The sequence below is a fragment of the Glandiceps talaboti genome, chromosome 3, assembly GCF_964340395.1.
Source record: "Glandiceps talaboti chromosome 3, keGlaTala1.1, whole genome shotgun sequence".
Classification (NCBI taxonomy): domain Eukaryota; kingdom Metazoa; phylum Hemichordata; class Enteropneusta; family Spengelidae; genus Glandiceps; species Glandiceps talaboti.
The window spans coordinates 27,352,709-27,375,809 of record NC_135551.1 but is presented as its reverse complement, the minus strand read 5'-3'; the positions used below and the strand labels follow the sequence as shown (position 1 = coordinate 27,375,809).

The following is a 23,101-nucleotide window of genomic DNA, read 5'->3' as shown; positions in this document are numbered from 1 at the left end:
TATTAAAGACAAACACAAAATACGTACGCCTAGGTAGACACATGTCAGCATAATTTTCAACCTGCCCAATAAATAAATTTAATAAATATAGGTATGGTCTGACTTCATGACCTTTCACCTACACTTCTCACTACCTCGAATCTTTACAACAAGTATATGTCAATCATTGCGATTCTACAATAATGCAAATTTAGTTTTGCAATCTGTTTGACAAAGTAGACAAACGTTACACGTGGTTGATCCATTTGTAACACACTATATTTCATTTCACTGCGTAACAAGACACAGCACGCATGTTTCAGGCTATGACTTAACGTCCCTTTCTGCATGGAGCTCGCTGAAGTTACACAAGGCAGTTTGGAAGGAATTTCCAACAAAAAAAAATCTTATAAATTTTCCATCTAGTTTATTCTAAATCACAAACCACTTGTCCATGACGAGATGATACAGCGTGAAGCTTTACGAAGGTTTATTATGATTGAGTAAAAAACAATATATGTAATAAATGACACCTGGTGTCTGTCATAAGAAAGTAAAGTAACGTACATGTGCATATCATTCATTCATTCATTCATTCATTCATTCATTCATTCATTCATTCATTCATTCATTTTGTGTATAAAGACTGAATCAACTCTAGTCCATTATTCAAGGCCCATTCTTAAATGAGTTTGAAAATAACTGAAACAAAATATGAATTACATTCTATATTGAATGTTAATTATGGTTTCCTATCACCACCACATTGTGCCAGTCACGAACTATATCATATTTAAATCTCTAGGGAATCAGATTACAGCTGTTGTCTTAGTCATATATCGCGTGACAGATTAGAAATCTTTGAATAAATATCACAAACTATGTCGTATATTGTAGTTTTATTGAATGATTTACTAATAATTTCATTATTTCGTTAAATCGTGGGATTCGTTTCTGACAAATTAAAATCAAAACGAAAACTTCCATATATTAAACTTAAACTTCTATTGTGTCGTTAGAAACTTGTTACTGTACCCGCTATGTGATGACGTCATGGTGGAATTTATGTAGAGTGGTAATGTTGATGTCAAAGATCTAGAGTGAATATTACGGTCGGATAAAGCTTATCAACTAGTCAATGTTATAATTTTAACTTAAGGTACATACATACCTTGGGTGACTATCAGTATCTGACTAATATAATGCATGTCGAGATGTATTTTAATCTCCGATCACAATTTGTTTTCACGCAATATATTTTTCTCTCTCTACAATATCTGCATCTCTGAAGAGAGGAGAAAAACAAATGATATTATAATTGAGTGGGGCCTCGGACGAATTGTGATTGCGAAGAGCAAAAGACATCGCGGCAGCACTTTGAAATTTGTACTAGTCACATATTTCATGTATTCTAATTACTACATACTTTACCACACTGATTTTAAAACTGTGAATTGTTTGCTCTGATAGATTTTTAAAGAGTTATTCCGAACACTAGGGACACGTATTACACTTAGGGAAACATATTCAAGCCACGTTCTATTTAACCAGTAGTAGACAATCAAAGAAATACTACGCGCCCCTATGATTCCCGAAACGTCAACCAGGTGGACATTCCATTCTATGATGACCAGGAAAAGTCACTGTGAAATTTATGGTTCCTATTACCGTATCCTATTGATCTAACTTGGCATGAAAATTACGTGATGAATTCTTTTAAGCTGCAAATTTTACCCATGCATTTTAAGATTTTGTTTTGTATGGTTTTATCTTATTGTACAGTGCTTTTGAATATTGCAAAAATATAAGAGCTTTAAAATTAATCGGAAATTAAATCTAATGATAATAAAGCGATCATGACGTCGACCCTATTAAAGGAGTAAACATATATTTTTAACCTATTGTTGAAAGGTATGTTTACAGCATACAACTTAGTTTGCTTGGCCTGATGATAACAATTCTCACAAGATAGGACATATTTTTCCGCTTACATAACGAAAAATACCCTTCACAACCGATGCCGTAAAAAGGTATGTGGTTTTACGACGACGCCTGATGTCAGGGTTCACCAACCTTTGTAGGAACACAGCATAGTGATCATGGTGATAAAATGTCTACGTTGGACTGTTGACGTATAGGCGTGAACTAACAATTTACTGATACTCCATATCCTGACATGTAATCAATAACCACTGATTTGTTCGAATGATAACACGTACACCGATCGATATATGACCCGATGATGTCATAGCAACACAAATACGCTAAATCTTGCCACTTCTTGTCACGCCCATCATGCTATGATGACTTATTTTGATAACAAATGCAGACTAACTTGTATTTGTTAAAATCTATGATATATCACCAGGCTGCATTATAATACAAATTTATGCCATTCCATTTCATGTTAATACATGGATTAGGCTCTTTTTTTCTTATGAACAGTTATGTACCTTTAAAATTCAAAAGTAGCTGAAAGAGAAAGGGGCGACTTCTTTCTGAAACGACAAACGTTGTTATTCCACTCACGCACACATACTCACACACACACACACACACACACACACACACACACACACACACACACATGCACACACACACACAAGCACACACACGCATACATACATACATACATACATACATACATACATACATACATACATACATACATACATACATACATACATACATACATACATACATACATACATACATACATACATACATACATACATACATACATACATACATACATACATACATAAGTAATCAAACCAAATCTATCGATCTGTTGAGCAAATTTAAAGTTGTTTAATTCCATTGCTGTCATGATAGATTGTGAATTGTCGGGACCTTTCACCTGTGGAAATGTTAATTTATGATCATAGAGTGACCTCATGTAGTTAGCATAGGTACTGTGCAGACCGAGTGTTTGTACAACTGTTAACAGCAAAGTAATACTGTGCAGGGTGACAACTCACAAATGGTGGAGGCTTGCTGCTCAGTTCAACACTGGGTGCTAGTTGTAAGTGGAGCTGGAAATAATTATCTCGATCTAGAAAGTTGTCTCTAATTTTAAAAAGTGCCACACGTCGCAATTGTTGTTGCACCCTCCTGCCGACCATCATAAGCCTGCTACAATGGGTGTGTGTCGCAATTTTGTAAAATGACTTTAACCAAAAGGGCGGACAACTAGTGAGCTTCTGATGTACCAGCACCGTATGAATACAGTACTCATCGAATGAAAGCAGAGATATACTACTTGTATTACGTAAGTATAATTAATACTTTTGTGGTATCATAAATATATAATGGGTTTAATCTCATCGGTTTTTTAAAGAAGAATTCTGGACGCGATGACATAACTTTATCTTTATGACGAAATATAGTATACACATATTTCATCATCAAATATAACAGTTGTTCATCTATTATAAATATAACTATTCTTTTCCGAAGACACTCTCCTGGTTAATTTTTCCGATGCGATGTAATTTAGAGATTTATCGAAATTTCAAAAAACATTCATTTCTGATGTACACCTGTGACTGTAGGTAGCGAGTTGTACCATAGCAACCAAACTATGGACGCCATTAACTACATGTATATCCTCAAAAACTACAACAATACACATTATTAACTTCATGACTTCATACAGCTACATTCAACTTGTAATAGGTTTAAAACCTGATATCAACCATTAACTTGTGATCAATAGATTTATTTTTCAAACGAAGACTTCGGATTTGGAATTGTCTACGAGATCTTACATGTAACTGAGACGTACACAGTTAATCCTGGTCGACTTCGTACTTTATTTACAACAGTTTTGTTTGTCCTGTTGTGGGGAGGTTTGACACACACACAGGGTATTGATTAATTGCTACTCCCTCTGGTGTTAAAATACAAAGTCCTTTGTGTATTTGCAGTTATTATAAGATGCCGTAACAAAGTTTGTAAATAGTTTAGACTCGTATCAGAAATAAATAAAACCAACTGCATATGATACAGCGCGAGCAATACTCTTACGAAATATCAGTAAATACACACTAAAGTGTGTGGCCTGACACAGAACATTAATGTTTAACTTGTTATTTCGTTTGCAATAGAAAAAATAAATGATAATACAAGTTCATTTATATATGTACACGCAATACATTATACGTCCAGAGTTGAATGGTACTGTCTTTTCTAATGCGGCGACCATATTAGGATCTACGATAAGTTATTACCGTGAGAAAATACGAGCTTTTTCTAGAGATACTTATATAAGGAGTTGTATCAAAGAATCTAAATAGCTAAATGAAAAGTGAAAAGTGAAAGTCACCTCTCTGTACTGTCTCTCCATCTGTCACTCACTGTCTATGTCTCTGTCTCGGTGCCTTTGCATGTCTCTCTTTGTCTGTCTGTCTGTCTGTCTGTCTGTCTGTCTGTCTGTCTGTCTGTCTATCTGTCCGTCCGTCCGTCCGTCTGTCTGTCTGTCTGTCTGTCTGTCTGTCTGTCTGTCTGTCACTGTCTGTTCTCTCTCTCTCTCTCTCTCTCTCTCTCTCTCTCTCTCTCTCTCTCTCTCTCTCTCTCTCTCTCTCTCTCTCTCTCTCTCTCTCTCTCTCTCTCTATCTCACTCACTCTCTCTCTCGTATGGTACTGAATTTTTTTCTCCTACATTATTTTTTCTTTTACAGATCGCTTAGGACGTAACCCACCAACCATGACGTCACAAAATATAATCGCTCAGCGATCGGCTAAATTTGATAAAACTCGGTATATGAACCAATGCATTGAACGTGGTCATGCAAGAACAATGAAAGTCCTAGAAAAACAAAGACGAACTTCTATGATGGCCCTTATGCGAGAGACTACTCAAATAAAATTGGATATTCAGGCTCAGAAAAAAGTGAAAATGACCCCGTCAATTGCAGATGCACTCAATCACAAAAGAGTCAGTTCGAGAATGAGTAGTCACAGCGCCACCTATCGGCGTAAATACCAACTTAGCGTGGTTGATGAGATTGAGGAGCCCCTAGATGGAAGGTTCACAGCTGCTGGAAATACCGATGGTAGACGATCTGTACCGGCACCAATAGTTAATAAAACGGCGAATGGGGTTGTTAAAAACGTTCAAGGACCTGGCGGGAACACTTTTTTCCAGACTGAGTTCGGTGGATCTGATATGGATGATGGTAGTGATCGTGATGGTAATCTTACGGATATATCAGACGACGAAACTAAAGTTGAGCAAACTAAAAAAGTACCTGTAAAAACGAAGAAACGAAAAGAATCACTCAAAAAGGAAGATGACACACAAAGAATAGTCGAAGAAACCATTCGAAAACTGAAACTAAAACATCCGAAGTCTAACATTTCACTGGCAATACCAACGGAGGATGCTACAAGTATGCTTGCTTTGAGAGTCATCAATAGAAGACGGTCCTCGACAGAAAGTATTAGTTTTAGGAAGAAGAAACCACGGAACAAATCAGCACCATCGGATTCAAAAAGACAAGATGCCTATAGGCAACTCGAACCAGAACCTGGTGAGGCAAGTTGGAAGAAAATCGAAGTGACCCCGTTTATGAATATTGGCGGGAAAGAGGCTTTTCGTCTGCCATCATTGGTCTCTGAAGAGGAGGAAAAAGCAGCACAGCAAAGGAGGGCCAAATTATCAAGGTCTGCTAGAAATAGAAGGAGATTGAAGCAAACTGAGCAAGATACCTTTATGCTCATTAAGAGAGCTGAACAGACCAAAGAAAACGAGAAGGTTATGGAAAAATTAGAGGAATATATGACTAGAGTACAGCTTCAGATGGAAGCCGATCAGCAGTATAGTAGCGACGACACCGACGACTTGTATGATTTATCTGGCGACGATGATGCTTTCATGCCCAACGAAAACGAACATCAGGGACCAGATTTCAGCTCGGGTTTCGAAATAAGCACCGCAATTTTCTAGTAGTCAATTAGATCGTAAAAGGAAAATGTTCTTTCCCAGCCCTGCGTCGGGGTTTCGACAAATCCGTCAACATTAAAGTGGCACGGACTGAGTTCATAAGCTTTTTACTGGAGTGAAAATACTTACATAAAACCTCGCTCAAACTATTCTGGAAAATTTTAGTGTCAATGCATGCTTTCTATGACATTCTGGTAGTGTTATAACAGTTGATTGCATAGCAGGGATTTCACGTACAATAAATTACATCATCGGGATTCTTTATAAGTTGTCTTACTACCAGGTTCGAGTACGGCCAACGGCAAGTGTAGGTGAAGTATGTTTCAGCTCAGATCTCTATAGTAGTTTCCAACAGAAGTCAGAATTTAATACTACAGGTATACTTTTTCAATATTCAGCAAAAATTACGCCCGAAAAACATTCACAGTCAGCTTGTGCCCCTTAACTTGACCGTTTATTTATTTAGCGAAGAACACTCGTCGTCATTCAACATTCTTCTCATTGTGTTCGAACAATACTAGTATGACAATTATATTACAGTGCATGTGGTGTCACATTCTGCTGCAGTGTGTGTGTGTGTGTGTGTGTGTGTGTGTGTGTGTGTGTGTGTGTGTTTGCTAAAACTGGACTGCCCTTGTCAAAAACAGGTTATTCAGGTTAATGAGGTTAGGATCGTTGTTCCTGTTTGTTTGTGTGTGCACGGTATAAAGTTTTATTGACAATAAGTCTCATGTAGATGTACTACTTGTGTGCGTTCTGTTCATAACAAAAACAAATAATAAAGACTAAAAAATAATGGTTTATTAAATTATTCCACTGACTACTGTGTGGAAATGAAGCAGTAAATACTGGCATCGACTTCCAGTAATGAGAACGATGTAAGACCATATTCTATGGAACATAATTTCTACCTTGGCGTACTATTCACAACAGTTTCGTCTATTCCAAAACAGAACTTTCGGAGTTGTATGTTTCGGTTTAACATTTTGATTTTACATGTAATGTAAAAAACTTAATACTTAATTTATAGAATAAAAAGTACTAGTTACCATGTAGACTGAAAAAAATCATTGTTGTTGGCGTTCAATAACAAGTGATCCAAATATATAAAAGAATATTTCAGTCTAGCTCGGATGGCGCGACGATTGCAACAGCGCCATCAACGAAAACAATGTATACGGGTCTGTTGATTGTATCTGTTAATTACATATTCCGCCTCCTTCAATGATAGAGTAACCTGTTTAGTACTGCGCTGTCGAGATACATCGTTAGCTGGTTGACCTTGGACGTATGACCTGCTAACGTTGGATCTAGACAGTGCAATGGTAACCCCCCGGGGGGGGGGGGCAGTACGTATACAGGCTAATCATAGAGGTACACTTAATTCTTCTACTTCTACTATATTCGTATGTTTCAATTATCGTCTAATACTTTGTCCATAATGTAAGGAGAACAATGAACAATCACACATAGAATTACAGAAAGTTGCAAATGGATCTTGATATCTTGATCACATACAGATATCGGCACTGAGCTGGAAATGAAATACTAGTATTGGGAAAAAAAATACACTGGCGGATATGCGCTGAATATTAAACTAAGAAAATATACTAACTGTGGTGAATACTTCCTGCATTGTATCACGTACTAACTGTGGTGAATACTTCCTGCATTGTATCATGTACTAACTGTGGTGAATACTTCCTGCATTGTATCATGTACTAACTGTGGTGAATACTTCCTGCATTGTATCATGTACTAACTGTGGTGAATACTTCCTGCATTGTATCATGCCAGTACATTGAAAAAATGTTAATTATCTGTGCTTTCTCATACCTTTGCTGAATTCCATGACTAGTAAAAGCTTAACAATTAAAAGCAGTGTTTGGACAATTAATTATATATTCATTAACTTTATTACTGATACGAATGGTCAGCCCAGAAAACAAAACACACACATACACGACAATCTACCTATCCTTACATACACTTGATCATATCACGAAGAAATGGTTTTGGTGTTCAAAATGTGTACATGTGCTTTGTCTGTTGCTATGAGTGCAGTTGGACTGCTGCTGTGAGTGTGTCAAAAATGTATAAATAGCCATTGTTTACAAATTCAAACCACACTTTTGGCACTTATTCTCAGAATTAAAACACTGTTTGGGATTGTACCATGTATGACACAAATTAACTATAATTAAATATTAATATAATTTAATATAATAACAATACAGGTAAGCAGCCTTACAGAAAACCACTTCTGGAATATTACTAGCAGCTAAAATCCAAAGCAATAAAAATACATTTTGATGGTGTTGAACAACTTTTTAAAATACAGTAAATAATTATTTTTTTTTTACACATATTCTTCAATTACAATGTCAACTCTGCCAAACCATGCAAATTTAAATATACACATTACAACCAGCTCATGTCTTTTATATTTGAAAACATACCAATACACATAACACTATAATAAAGGATTCACCAATGCTTCACTTACAATCATTGTTCTAGGTGACAAGGGTATTAAAAAGAAAGGCTACCCTGTCAATTCACTATGTGTAAGGCCAAAAAAAACCCACAAAATTGTTTCTGGTCAGCACGTACATCAATTAAATACACTCATGTTTACACGGGTTGTAATTAAAGTTGTTCATACTTCGATTGATCTGGATGAATTCCGTATCTGACAACGTCATCTTTAATGTGAGCATAACACATCCAGTTCTGACTGCAGTATAGTCCTGTGTTGCCGTGTTTGTCTAGCAGTATGATTCCACTATACCCACCAACACGGTCCAACATAGAGTGCACTGCGTTTTTTGTAGCTTCTCTAGGAGTCTGTCCGTTTTCTAATAAGGTCAGGGCTTTCATTGCCAAATTTACTCTCATGATGGCCTCCCCTTTGCCTGAAACGACAATTATAATCATCAAAATAATTTCTTTCATTTATGACATGGGATTAATTAACAGAATCATGACATTGCATTTTTTTCGCAAACTATATTGAAGGAAAATGGCTGCATGGAACATAACAATCATTGTGCAAATAAATAGACAGTCAGGGTTTATTGTGATATACCTATAATCATGTCCAATATAGTTTCCTGCAATATATTCTATAGAGAAAATGTAAATTTTCATCTGATATCAGCTAAAAATAAGCATGGTGATTGTCTGTATAATACAGTATATGTCATGACATGCCTATCAGACAGCACTCACTACTAAGATACAGCATTTCATGCCTCGTCATGCCCATCAGCTAGCACTCAATAGCAAGATACAACATGTCATGCCTCACCATGCCTATCAACCAGCACTTAACTAGTAAACCTTTCTGATGGGAATTTGTGACTTTGGATTGGCCTTCATTCTGGGTTGCAACTTTAACAGATAATGAATATCTCTTCCCCAATGGTGATTTACTTACCTACACATTTCCCCTGCTCACTACCCTCTCTCTGAGTAAATATGTAAAAAAAATCCTACTCAGCAAATAAGCCAAACTGAAAACTTACCACTTGTTACACAAGCGCCACTATAATTATCAGCATAGCCACCACTCCCTGGCAATGCACAGTCACCAACACGGCCAGGCATTGAGAAATTTAAACCACCAGTTGATGCTGCACAGGCTACATTACCATGGCGATCAAGTGCTACAGCTCCAACCTGACAAATTAACAAAACATAACCAAATTTGATGTGAATCTGGCAGATTTAAACTTTCCTCTGTATGCCACATGCTTGTGTCAATCATTAATATATTTTTATTTTAAATATGACAAATTTGATATTTTGATGCTCATAAAAATGAAATTTATCTACAATATGGTGCAGTAAGGCTAAATTATAATCTAATATAATCAATGTTACGATAGGCTGATAGGCATGGCGAGACACGACATGTCATATCTTACAGACTAGACTAACACTTGATAGTTGGGATGAAATGTCATATCTCACAGGCCAGTGAGTGTTAGTTGATAGTGTGGTATGACATGCCGTATCTTACAGACTAGTAAGTGGTGGTTGATAGTGTGATATGACATGTCGTATCTTATAAACTAGTAAGTGTTGGTTGATAGTGTGTTATGACACGTCATATCTTATAGACTAGTAAGTGTTGGTTGATAGCGTGGTTTGACTTGTCATATCTTAGAGACTAGTAAGTGCTGGTTGGTAGTGTGGTATGACATTTCATTTCTTATAGACTAGTAAGTGCTGGCTGATAGGTGTGGCATGACCTGTACAGTCAATTGTTTTTAGCTGATATCAGATGGGATTTTTTTCATTATTCGAATCTGCTTTAAACTAAAAGCCAAGCACTTGGTCACTTGAAGATAATTAGTATGTGAACAATGTCACAGCTGTGATGCTAACACTTCACCTTTTCATCAGCTGCCAACATCTTTTGAAAATTACATTAACTAGTGCTGGATGAATACTTACCTCGTTGGACCAAATGGCGTGATAGCCTCATCCATCGCGAAGAGGTACATTTACAATGTTGCTACTCTCCTCCCAGGTTCATTTCATACATGCACAGCTTAAAGTTAAACCAACAAATTGACACTGCGTACTTTTACACTTCATATAAATTAATTAATTATAAACACCAAAGGTTGTGTGACACACTGATGAATTGCTTTACTTTGGTGTTAAGATTTTTAATATTGCTCCCTTCCTCTTTCCCCATTCTAGAATCCTAAAAAAGAATTGGTCTGGTGATGACATCACAATTTCTCATGACGGTCTTGAAACTCTTTTTGTTTGTCACGACAAAGGGGTTAGGACGTTAATGATGTCACCAACAGAGATCTTCCCATAAACCCTTGCAGGAAACCCTCAAAATATGGCTGAACACATGTCAAGTGCAGTAGGGCTTCTTTACAAGATTTCAAAGTTGAATAAGTTACCAGGTGCTACTTTATCACGCAAAATCATGTGTAAGTAGATAGCTGTAAATCAATACAAATGTAATTAGATAGAAATACGTTTGACTAAACCTACATGGACGGCTCTGAGGTTCTTTAAATAAGGACATCATACTTACTGTATCATGACTTTCTACAGCTTCAACCATCTGCTCTGTAATTTCTCCTTTCTCTGCTGCCAATGCTTCATTATATAGACTTATAGCTCTTTCACACAACAGCTGGTCTCTAGACACACTAGGTATTCCCATTTTTCTTGCAAATTCTTCAGCCTTTGTTGCACAGAGAATGCATTGATCAGTTTTGTCCATCACTAGTCTAGCCAATCGTACTGGATTGGCCACATCTGACACTGAAACAACACCCCCAAACTTTAAGGTTTTACCGTCCATCACCATGGCATCCATTTGTATGTTGCAATCACGATTCAGTTTTGAACCAAACCCAGCATTAAAGTTCTCGTCATCCTCAAGAAGAGAGATTGCTTCTACCACAGCCGAAACAGCTGTGCCATCTTCTGATTTCAAGATTTCATAACCCCTTTTAGCTGCATCACATAAACCTTTGCTGACTGCTGATTTAACAGGTACAGTACAATTTCTTTTACCTGCACCACCATGAACGATTATGACAGGAGTCTGGAATTTGTCAGCATCCATGCTGTTAAATTACAAATTGGAAATGTTATCACCAAAATGCTTAACATGAAAGAATATTAGTCCATATTCATGTATATAGGCATTCTCGTTGATATGCTGAGCTATACCCCTTCTGCCTTCAGCTGTAACATGATTTTCATCACACAAATTACATGTATGCGCACTTGTAATGGATGTGCAGTCATTGCAATGTCAATGCTCGGTCCATGTGTACATAGCACAACACGACACGATAATTAAATTTCTCATTTTGTCATATGCAGTCATGAGCTTGGCTGAAGTACTTTGAACATGAACATGTCACAATATGTATCGTTATTGACAGTGACGGTGTACATTCGTTTGATAATATGCATATAACGAGCAAGCTGAAATTTCCACTCCGCTGTGCCGATCGAAGCCGTAAGTGGGGCGGATCGGAATTTAATTTTCCGTTTTTACTTTTCTCAAACTACTAGTATTCTTGAGCAGCCTGTCAGTTTGCAGAACACTGGGTTCATTGGATATGTCAATGTTTTGTTTTAATTTAAGGAGTGTCTAGTGACCCGCGCCTGTCTCTAGACACTCCGTAAATTCACAATAGACACAAAGTTGTTTGCACCTTTGCACAAACTCATACACTATGCAACTACAAGATGGTTCCAAAGTGGTCCTCGAGACAGTAACGAAAGAGAAAGATATTGGTGTGATAGTTGACAGTCACCTCAATTTTTATTTACATATTCAGAACCAAGTCAACAAAGCAAACAGAACAGTCGGTCTCATTAGACGTTCATTCAAATTCCTAGATATACCTACATTCCAACTTTCGTTCGTTTAAAGCACTCGTTCGCCCAATCTTGGAATATAGTAGCAGTATATGGAGTCCATACAAGAAAAAGGATATTGATAGCATCGAAAATGTGCAACGACGTGCAACCAAAATGCTTCCCGGTTTAAAGAACCTTCCATATTATGATAGACTGAGAACACTAGACTTGACAACTTTAAAATTTCGAAGACTACGAGGTGACTTAATTGAAATGTTCAAAATTATGACTGGAGTCTATGACAGGAGAGTTACAGAAGGACTGTTCAAAATTAGTAAACTTCACCAAACCAGAGGACATTCAATAAAAGTGGAAAAGAAATGCTGTAGACTGGAAGTTAGGAAGAACTTTTTCACTCAGGGATGGAACAACCTACCTGAGAGTGCTATCAATGCTACATCAATGAACAATTTTAAGAACCGCCTTGACAGTTTCCTGGACTCTCAACCCATGAAATATAATATAGACGAACCATACTACATGTAATCTGGACTGGACAAGCTACTATAACTATTGGATATATGGGAGAGCTGAACTTAGAGGCTCAGAGAGCCTGCGTTCAGAATCATCACTGTATTAACTGTTTCACCTGGTCACAGTTGAGTGCACGACGAAGATCTGGGGCTCCCCGTATGCTTGACCATGGATGTATATAGGTATCCCCTAATTACATCATAGACCCTGCATCCATGGCCTGACACAGTTCCTACTTCTTGCGAGTGATCCCTTTTAAGTCTGATCCAGTGTCTGCTTGATCAATTAGATGATGGCGCTGCATCTTTTGGCATGTTTATTGACTTCGCCAAGGCTTTTGATACTGTGAACCATGACATTTTAATATCAAAACTTCAACATTATGGTATTAGAGGGTTACCATCACAGTGGTTCACAAGTTACTTACAATCCAGGAGTCAATATGTTAGCATTGGCAACACTGAATCAAAGAAACAATATATTAAATGTGGTGTACCTCAAGGGTCGATCCTTGGCCCGACTCTCTTTCTAATCTATATAAAATGACATTCCAAATTCTTCAGATTTTTTCAATTTTAGGCTATATGCCGATGACTCTAACCTATTTCATGCTATGCGTATATCAAATTTACATTACCTTGATACTATTAATTCAGAATTTTCAAAAGTGATTCAGTGGTGTGATGTGAATAAATTGACCATCAATGCAGCAAAGACAGTTTACATGCTCATTGGGGGAAAACAAATAGTCAGGAACGATGAGGGCAATGTTTATCTTAAGGGCGTTAAACTGAATGAAGTTGATTGTACATCTTTTATTGGGGTTCTAATGGACAATCAGTTAAAATGGAAAAGTCACATTATAGGTGTAAAAAAGAAAATCTGTAGGTTGACTGGAATCTTCTACAAATTAAGATATATTGTTCCACAATCCACATTATTAATGCTGTATAATACTTTCATCTTACCTCACATTTCATTTGGCTTAGAGGTATGGGGAAGTACGTTTAAATCATTTCTAAATGATATTTTTGTTATTCAAAAACGGATTGTACGCATTATTTCAGGCAACAAATATAATTCCCACAGTGCCCCTTTATTCAAAAAACTCAAGATTCTCAATATATACAATCAATTCAAGCTACAGGTCGCAATTTTCGTACATGACGCACTTCACGACAGACTCCCATCGCATTTTAAATCGTATTTTACCCATTTAGAACATGTTTATGGAACTCGTTCAAAAGATCGAAATATACTTCATCCCCCTAAATTCAAGAGTAGATTAGGTCAAACATCCATCAAATTTGTTGGTCCCATGGTGTGGAACAGTATTCCAGAACACATTAAAGATATCCATTCAAGAAACAGGTTTAAACTCGATTTCAAGGACTACTTGTTGTTAAATTCATAATTTGTCTTTACATTGATCACTATGTATATCTATATATTCTGTTGGTGTATTGGATTTATACTTTTGTATGCGTTTCTTTCTTTCGGTGTGTTTTTGTTTTCATTTTTCTTACTCAGTGTTTTTTTCATGAACTGCGTTTAAAATAGGAACACTTCAAATAACTGATTTTGTAAAAAAATAATATAAATATTGTAACGAGGCTGAACTCGATTAGTTGCTTGACCAACTATTTTTCAGTCTTTTTCTCTACAGTACAATGTATATAAAAAAAACTGCTATGTATTATTATCATTAATTTGAGAATAAATTATTATTATTCATTTATTTATACTCCCCGGTCGTCCTCAACTAAACCGTAAACGGACGCGGACTGTGTCATTTTATATATGTGTCTAGGTATCAATACTGTGTATATTATAAGTTCCTCTTAACTCGCGAGTGGTACTACACGAAACGTGTAGGGTCTATAGTACTACTCAACTAAAGGTACTATGTCCTATGGTGTCTAGGTGTCAATATATATTATATACGAATATCGAACACTCACCTTTATCAGATCAGTATATCACGTAGTCCGTGTTTCAATTACAGTATGACCGACTGCCGTACGAACGTCGTCAATTTGCATAATGTGTACACACACACACGCTGATTGGTTGAACCGGTATTAATATTCACGACGCTAACGTCACACAACAACAACAACAACAACAACAACAACAACAAGAAGAAGTTCGTTTTCATCATTTTCATTTCCCAAAAGAACTTTGCGCTAACACCACAAAGTACTAGAGCATTCTCTACACAGAGGCACATTCCACTATGTCCTATAGCGTTTTGACTTGACCGATAAAATACATACATATCACAGTATAGTATAGTATAGTATAGTATACTAGTAGTATAGTATAGTATAGTATAGTATAGTATAGTATAGTATAGTATAGCATAGCATAGCATAGTATAGTATAGTATAGTATATTTTATTTGACATGAAATAATGTAAGGAATACATATATAGTCAAAAATATACAAAAACAACAAGAACAAAAATAATTGATAAATATAAATATAAATATAAAAACAACACTAAACTACAGTATTGAATACAAAGATAATAATGAATTAGAAAATTTTTCAAAGCTGTTTAATAGTGATAAAACCATCATTTGAGCTCATTATTTTTTTAAGTATTCTTTTTTATAGATAATTTTGAGAAACTTTGATCATAAATTTCAATAGTTCTTTGAAATTGGTTTCTAGCTTCAGTTACAGATGTATTACTACAATCCATTAAAGAATGGATTTCATCACCAACAGCTTTAGTATTACATAAATGACATAGTCTTTCATCGGGGGGGGGGATTCCTTGGTATCGCTGTCTTTCGATTGGTAAATTATGTGCTGAGATCCTGAGTGTAGTTATGCTGATTCTGTGAGAAACATTATTTACTTGTTCTAGATATGGTTCACATACATACTATATGTACGTAATTTGTTGTTCTCAATTTTTATAATCATTGGCATCCAAATTGTATTGATATATAAATGTTTTTCAATTCACTACTAAGATTTGTTACATCAGCATCACTATTAAGCTCGGTTATCTCATGCAACTTATTGACAAAGGCTGTCCATGTGTTACGATGAGTTTTCTTTTCAGAGTTTGAAAGCACACTGTACAAGGTTACTGCATTCTCCATTTCTGATCTGTTTTCATAATTTAACATTTGTTTACAGATTTCTATAATGACTGGATAACTTCCCAATTCAGCTTTTGAGGCAATATTTCTTGACTTTTTGTCTACACCCAACACTTGCTTGCAAAATTTAGAATGTATTTATTCATAAGAGTGTTTATCACTAAACAAATGTTTGACAAAAACGTCATCACCAAGTACTTCACATTGTTTTGATTTGTATAGTGTAAAGTTAAAAGCTCCCTAAACTTCTGACCAATACATAAGAATGGACAAGACTGTGCATTTGAAGAGTTGAAGAGTTGTTTATGGAGATACTGTATGATTATATAAGGATACTAGTGTTTGTCTCAGTGCTCCTAGTGCACGCTGTACTTTCATATTAAACTACATTTATCATACATATGTATACATATGTATATTTCCTATGCTTTATGGAAAGAATCTTCAGAGCGCCCCGTATATTGATACATTTGTAGTAGCAGGATTCATTGAATGTTACAATTAAATCTAAGAAATTAACGTTTCCTAGTACCAGTATATCCCCTGGAACAGCTCAAGGGCAAGTACATGTGACTTGTGAGTATAAATTTGTCAGAGTTCTCAACATATTATTTTTCCAGAGCTAATATAGCTATACCTAGATGATACAGGGCCTAGGCATAACATAGAATTACATAATATCAAACTGTGCAAATATTAACATAGCCTACAATGGTAAAAATCTCGAACGAAACTGGTTCTAAGTCACTTTGAACTTAGCTTGGCCACAGCATATACAAGAACAAGCACTAGAGCAGCGAACTTGATTTAGATTAGTGTAAGTTAGAAGATTTATTGATTTGAGATTAGTGTAAGTTATAAAATTATTGATTTAGATTAGTATAAGTTACAAGATTAATTTGTTAGTAGGTGTGAGATATGAATGCTGTGTCTTTTTACTTCCTCATTATTTCGTTAGTTTGTATTCATCCCATTTGTAGACCAAATCGGCAAATATTGTATTCTTCTTTTTCATTACCGCTAGGCCTACACTCAGATGAAAACGTATCCACTGTGACTCCTACACTATCAAATTAACTAAATAAAAACACTTAGTCAGCAAGGGTAATAGTCAGTATGGTACGTACGTCGTGATGGGGCGCCCTCACACATTGGTCAACCTCTCAGTCTACAAGGGTTAGAAACACATAATTGAGTTATCAACATGTCACGTGTGATTGACAACTTGTAAAGGTCTTGATTGATTTAAAAAAAATAAAGGTCATTCTTCAATTTGTAAACAAAAAGGAGGAATGTACGTTCAGCAAAGTGTAACCAAAAAACAAAAAGACCATATACACAAGTGTAAAAACCATAGTTCTATTGCACTGTATTGTTTTGCTTTATTTTTCACTATAAATGTACGAATAATAAACGTACACTTACAGACACTAAAGTTACAATAGTGAAGGACATGACAAATAGCTCTAACAGAGCTAATGAGACGCCTTGCCCCACCACTTGATTAAACGTCAACACAGTTTGAAGTGAATAATATTACACTCAGCAAGAATGTATTGAAAAAAAATTACAAATCTGAATATTATTTATATAACAACCGGAAAATTGATTTGCATTTTGAATGTTACAGGAGTCATTTCCTTTTGAAAGCAACTCAGAAACCACTGTTTTTGAGATCTGCTGCTAGAGAGTTCTACTCAATCAGCAACTCAAATTCTTGATCACATGTGATCACAACTCCCTGACCGGTAACTTGGAAGTCAACGATCACGTACACGTCATCTTGAACGACGACCAAGAGAATCTTAAAATTCTTTGTCAATTATTTGTATGATATCCTAGATTAAACTCTGGTGTGGTAAATATGGCTCAATTTCTTTATTTACCTCTTCTTTATTCGTTTATTGTCGTTTTTTCGACTTTGTTGTTCCTGGAACAACAAAATTAAAATCTACTATAAACGAATGAAATAAAAGATTAGCTCCATGGGAGACTCGTCATGGGGGAAAGTTGAAGGTATTAGCCACATCAAAAAAACAGTCTCGAAGAGCTCCACCAGACACAATGATACCACAAGGTGCTCAGGCTCATTTAGTTCTGTTTACAAATATAAACAAAACAAAATAAACATGCAAGTAAACAAACAAACAAACAAACAAACAAACAAAACTGACAAATGAGTAGATACATACATGAGTAAACGACAACAAACCAACGAACAACCAAACACTGCCCCCCCCCAAAAAAAAAAAAAAAAAAAAAAAATGGTCACATATGGAAATAACCGTGGGTAAAATCTTCACAGACAAGGGTTCATATACCACAAACAAAATTACAGCATTAAATTATTAGTTGTATTGATGACGGTCGGAGATTAACACCAATGATCATTCAGCCGCGGCCGTTACATGCACAAACCGAGTTCGCCCATCCCTCCATCTCGGTACACAATGACATTGACAAGCATGCATGCATGCATATACAATGAATATCCGTATTCAATAGACAACTAATGAATATTCATCGCCGTATAAATCAAGGTTGTTTCACCACGAAAGTAAGAATACACTCTGATCATTCTGGTCTACATTGCTGGGTTTCAAGTTGCATTCGAAGATATCCGACATAGAAAAAACACACAAGTAAGGTAAGTCATATGTGTACTTTTTTTTCTGGGTGCGTTTTTATGGTGGGTGTTGTCTGCTGATAGGTTTAGACATGTTTTAGACCATAAATAGGTCAGTTTATGGTATGCTCGCTAGCTAAAGTCGTCCATAAACGAAATATTTATCAAGGTCAATATTACATGCGACAGTATAGCGTGACCATGCCATTATTTAGGCCTATGACTATATGTGCAGTTGCGTTATTGCCTGTCTCGATCAAACAGAATACAAAACGCAGGCTAGATGTACAATGGGTCAGGGAATTTCATTATCAACTGACGTTTATTGTATTCCACTGAGTAAGACTGAAGACGAGTTTAACTGTCTCAAACAGCCGAAGGTCGTACCATACTCCCAATTGGGACACGTAATATGTTATATAAGTGGTCATATAACAAGCAGATGCAAAGTGTCCAACAGTCTTTTCCATTTTCTTCTGGTTTTTTTATTTCATTTAATGACATATGCTAAAGAGATATATAACACATATACCCCTACCTCGAGAACAGGCAAACGAGTGAATAAGCATAACTGGTCGACGACGAGGCCTTGAATATTTCAGATATATACCATTACATTTTGTGTTGTTCGTATAACTGATAGAACTATATATATGTCGTACTACAAAGAGATAAAATTATGAACTGTCGTAAAACCCTCTCATCTATTTGCGGCAACTGATTAATAGTTCCACTTTGCGGTAGCGGAAAAATTACAAACATAGATAGAATTTCCATTATATATTACATAACAGTATGAATCATCTAAATGAACCATACAGTCTCAATACAACATTGTAATTTGAGTATCATGAATTTTACAATTATCTGATTCAAGGTCATTATCCTTCGGGGGTAGCGTGTTGTATTTTACTTTTCCTTACACAGGGTACATTCACAATTTAAGTTTTCACTTCGATGGAGTCAGAAAAAAACAAAATGTCACCTCGGTGAACTTGAATTGCGTTCCTTTGGCAGTGAAAGAATGAATCATAGATGACCCAAAACAGTCAGACAGGTCAGAAACGTGGTTCTTTGCACACTGTCAAACACAAAGGAAACGACTATACTACAAAGCTGAAGGACATGTTTCTCGTTGAGCGACAGTACATTGCCTCGGTTGCTGCGCAGGCCAAAATCCCAGGGCATGCGCAGTCGTTGGCCAAGCCCATTCAAAACATGTTAGAAGTTATATGTATGATATATATATATATATACCTTCTATCGATTTTTTGTCATTACTTTTTATGCTTGTTTAGATGGGCCTCCAACCTCGTTCAATCAATAAATAAATACATAAATAAAAATATGCATGTTTGTGTGAGATTTTAAGAAAATGATACCCAAAATACATAATACATAATGGGGAATTTCAATGTAGTATTCGCCTATGTGATTTCACTAAAGAAAAGATGTCTCGAACAAGTTACCTATGTGTAACATTGAAAACTCAACATTAACGAAAATGTATAATGTATCATTCTACTTCCAAATGAACAGGTTGACAACCAAAATGGCACAAACAAACACACTACACACACCCGTTCTTGTGATACATGGTGGAGCACTTCACAATCTACCAGAGGCCTTCTTCGGACCAGAAGTCAAGAAATGGAAGTTGGATGGTATCCGACGGGCTGCCAGAGCTGGATACTCGGCTCTGGTGGCTGACCAAGAGCTGAAAGATGGAGACACGAATGCTGTAACCGCTGTGGTAGAAGCCGTCACAGCTCTTGAAAACGACGGCAATTTTAATGCTGGCTGTGGCTCAAATCTCAATGCCGATGGTCACGTTCGTATGGATGCCACCTTGATGAATGGGAAAAATTTAAAATGTGGTGGCGTGATAGGAGTTTCTAATATCCAGAATCCTATACGACTGGCCAGAGATGTGATGTACAAAACTAAGCATTGTTTACTCACATCACAATATGCTAACAACTTCGCTGAAGAAATGGGAGTCCCCTTTTATGAAGAGGAGAAGTTAATCAGTGGACGGTCCAAACGAGTCCATCAGCGAACTCTAGATAGATTGGCAAAAGAGCAACAGGAACAAGAAGTGACTGCTGCAGAGTTAGACAAGGAACATGACACGGTACATTTCTATTTATCTTATATTGTACTACAAACAAACAAACAAACAAACAAACAAACACACACACACACACACAAACAAACAAATCAATTAATCAATCGATTAAAGAATTTATATAGCCGAACTCTAATACTAATATACTACGCAATGTTCTATGGTGCTGGATACGACTATAGTAGATGTAGATAGATGGAAACGTAACTTAGAAATATCTCCAGTAGTGTTGTATTTAGCACAAGTTTATGTGTTTATTTAACTACAATATAATATAATATAATATAATATAATATAATATCATATGATATGATATGATATGATATGATATGATATGATATGATATGATATGATATGATATGATATGATATGATATGATACGATACGATACGATACGATACGATACGATACGATACGATACGATACGATACGATACGATACGATACGGTACGGTACGGTACGGTACGGTACGATACGATACGATACGATACGATACAATACAATACAATACAATACAATACAATATATATAACAGCGCTATACTATAAATGTTCGAGAGTGAGTTCAACTACATTTAACCCATAAGTGTATACATAATTGATATCAAAACGATATTAAACTTATCCCAAACAAATCATTTGGGGAAATTTTTGACTAACATGCACGTATTTCGAGGTCTGCTGCCTGACCCACGCAAGTACCAATATCTACGTCTCGACAAATAAAAAATATATGTCCTTCTGCGGAAAATGGGAAAAAACTGTGAAAATGACTAAGATGGCCTCTGCAAATATTTACTCACGATTGAAGATATTTCACTAAGTACAATAATAAATACATAATAGCTATAAATTCATAAAACCTTTTTTAAGTTCTGCATTCCAATATGTATTACTATTTCGGCCAAAATAACTAGCATTTCTACAAAAAAAGAATATCTCATTATTTTGATTTAGAAAATACAGCTAGGTTTATAATACAGTCTTCTAGATTGATAACACACATAAATACTGATATGTGTAATTTATATTTTCCAGGTTGGAGCAGTAGCTTTAGATTGTCATGGCAACATGGCATATGCAACATCGACAGGAGGTTTGAGTCACGTGAAGGCAGGTCGTGTTGGTGACAGCGCCCTCCCTGGATGTGGGGGTTATGCTGACAATCAAATTGGTGCATGCTCTACTACAGGTCTGTGTCTTAGATATATCATCAACATAAGTTTCATGACTCGTTTTGATGTCGATTTTTAACTTTTCAGAATTTTCATCATGGCTCCTTTGAACTCTCGATTTTTTTTTCATACTCCCCTAATTCTCCCCAGCCCCCACCCCTGCCGTAAATTCTGACCCCAGACTTATTAAATTTAAAAACGTTCTTTGGAAGATTTTTTTATTTTCTAACTTGTGAAACGAATAATAGAATGCGTGCTAAAATGTAATTAATATATATTTCATCAGCTGAGAATTTTTGACTGAAAAATATTAGTCTTGTTTCCTGTCTCTATTATAGATGGCGGTATTTATCTTGATCATTAATGGAATGTTTTCTCTGTATCTTCTAATAGGAAGTGGAGAAACTATCATGCGAGTAACCGTGGCAGCAAGAGCAATCTTTTACCTTGAACTTGGACAGACCCCGGAAGAAGCTATGAAGAATGCTATCCAGTACATGGTAGACCGAATTGGTGAATTCGCTGGTGGTATTTTGCTTGATAAAAATGGTGAAGTTGGTCTAGCAGTCAGCCCTGAAACTAACGTCATGAGTTTTGCCGTTGTCAAAGATGGCAAGATTAAATTTGGTATTCATCCCGATGAGTTTCAGTTTGAAGATTTGTAGATTGTTCAACTTAGAGAAGTGAAGGGAAGATGAACAGATGGAGGAAGAGCAATGTGAAAACTAATACCATACAATAGTAGAGTGACACGTTGCTAACCCGTGATAGATATTGTGATTTTATGACAATGGATAGTCCTAGTTGTATGATGAGAAAGTTTAATTGTGTGACACCGTGGCTTTGTTTATAGTCTGTATGGTACGCTGTGACATGGCGAGTGACACCACCTACCTTACACTAGTCTATGGCTTTGTATGCTAATTTTTTGTTGTTTGCTGAAATGATAACCGCAAGTCTAACTAGTACAAAACTTAATATGTATAAATGTACTACAAAACTCAGTTCAATGCAACTCAGATAAAGAACTCGTGATACTCGTTAACTTATCACCTTGTAAAGTTTCAGTAACTTTCACACAAAAACTGACGATGTACACGACCCAATCTGATTAAAATTCGTTTGTATGGGCGCCACTTCAGATGTAGAGGAGGCGAGCAGTACAAAAACGTAAACATGTACCAAGAAGGTCAATTCAGGCAAAATAACGAAGGTAAAATATCAATGAACGATTAGCCGACA

At 36.1% G+C, this 23,101-nt stretch overlaps 1 protein-coding gene and 2 pseudogenes across 2 annotated transcripts; 2 read left to right on the top strand and 1 right to left on the bottom strand.

Annotated features, from left to right (window-relative positions):
• Positions 1-8,575: 8,575 nt before the first annotated feature.
• LOC144433326 (isoaspartyl peptidase/L-asparaginase pseudogene) lies at positions 8,576-11,531 on the bottom strand (annotated as a pseudogene).
• A 923-nt stretch (positions 11,532-12,454) lies between these two features.
• On the top strand, positions 12,455-12,826 carry LOC144433325 (uncharacterized). Its single transcript, XM_078121632.1, has one exon. It carries the CDS (start codon positions 12,455-12,457, stop codon positions 12,824-12,826), a length of 372 nt encoding a protein of 123 aa, XP_077977758.1.
• Positions 12,827-18,465: 5,639 nt separating this feature from the next.
• On the top strand, positions 18,466-22,805 carry LOC144433324 (isoaspartyl peptidase/L-asparaginase pseudogene; annotated as a pseudogene). The gene is made up of 4 exons (XR_013480761.1): positions 18,466-18,578; positions 20,097-20,691; positions 21,723-21,876; positions 22,253-22,805. The product of XR_013480761.1 is annotated as an isoaspartyl peptidase/L-asparaginase pseudogene (transcript).
• The last annotated feature ends 296 nt before the right edge of the window (positions 22,806-23,101 follow it).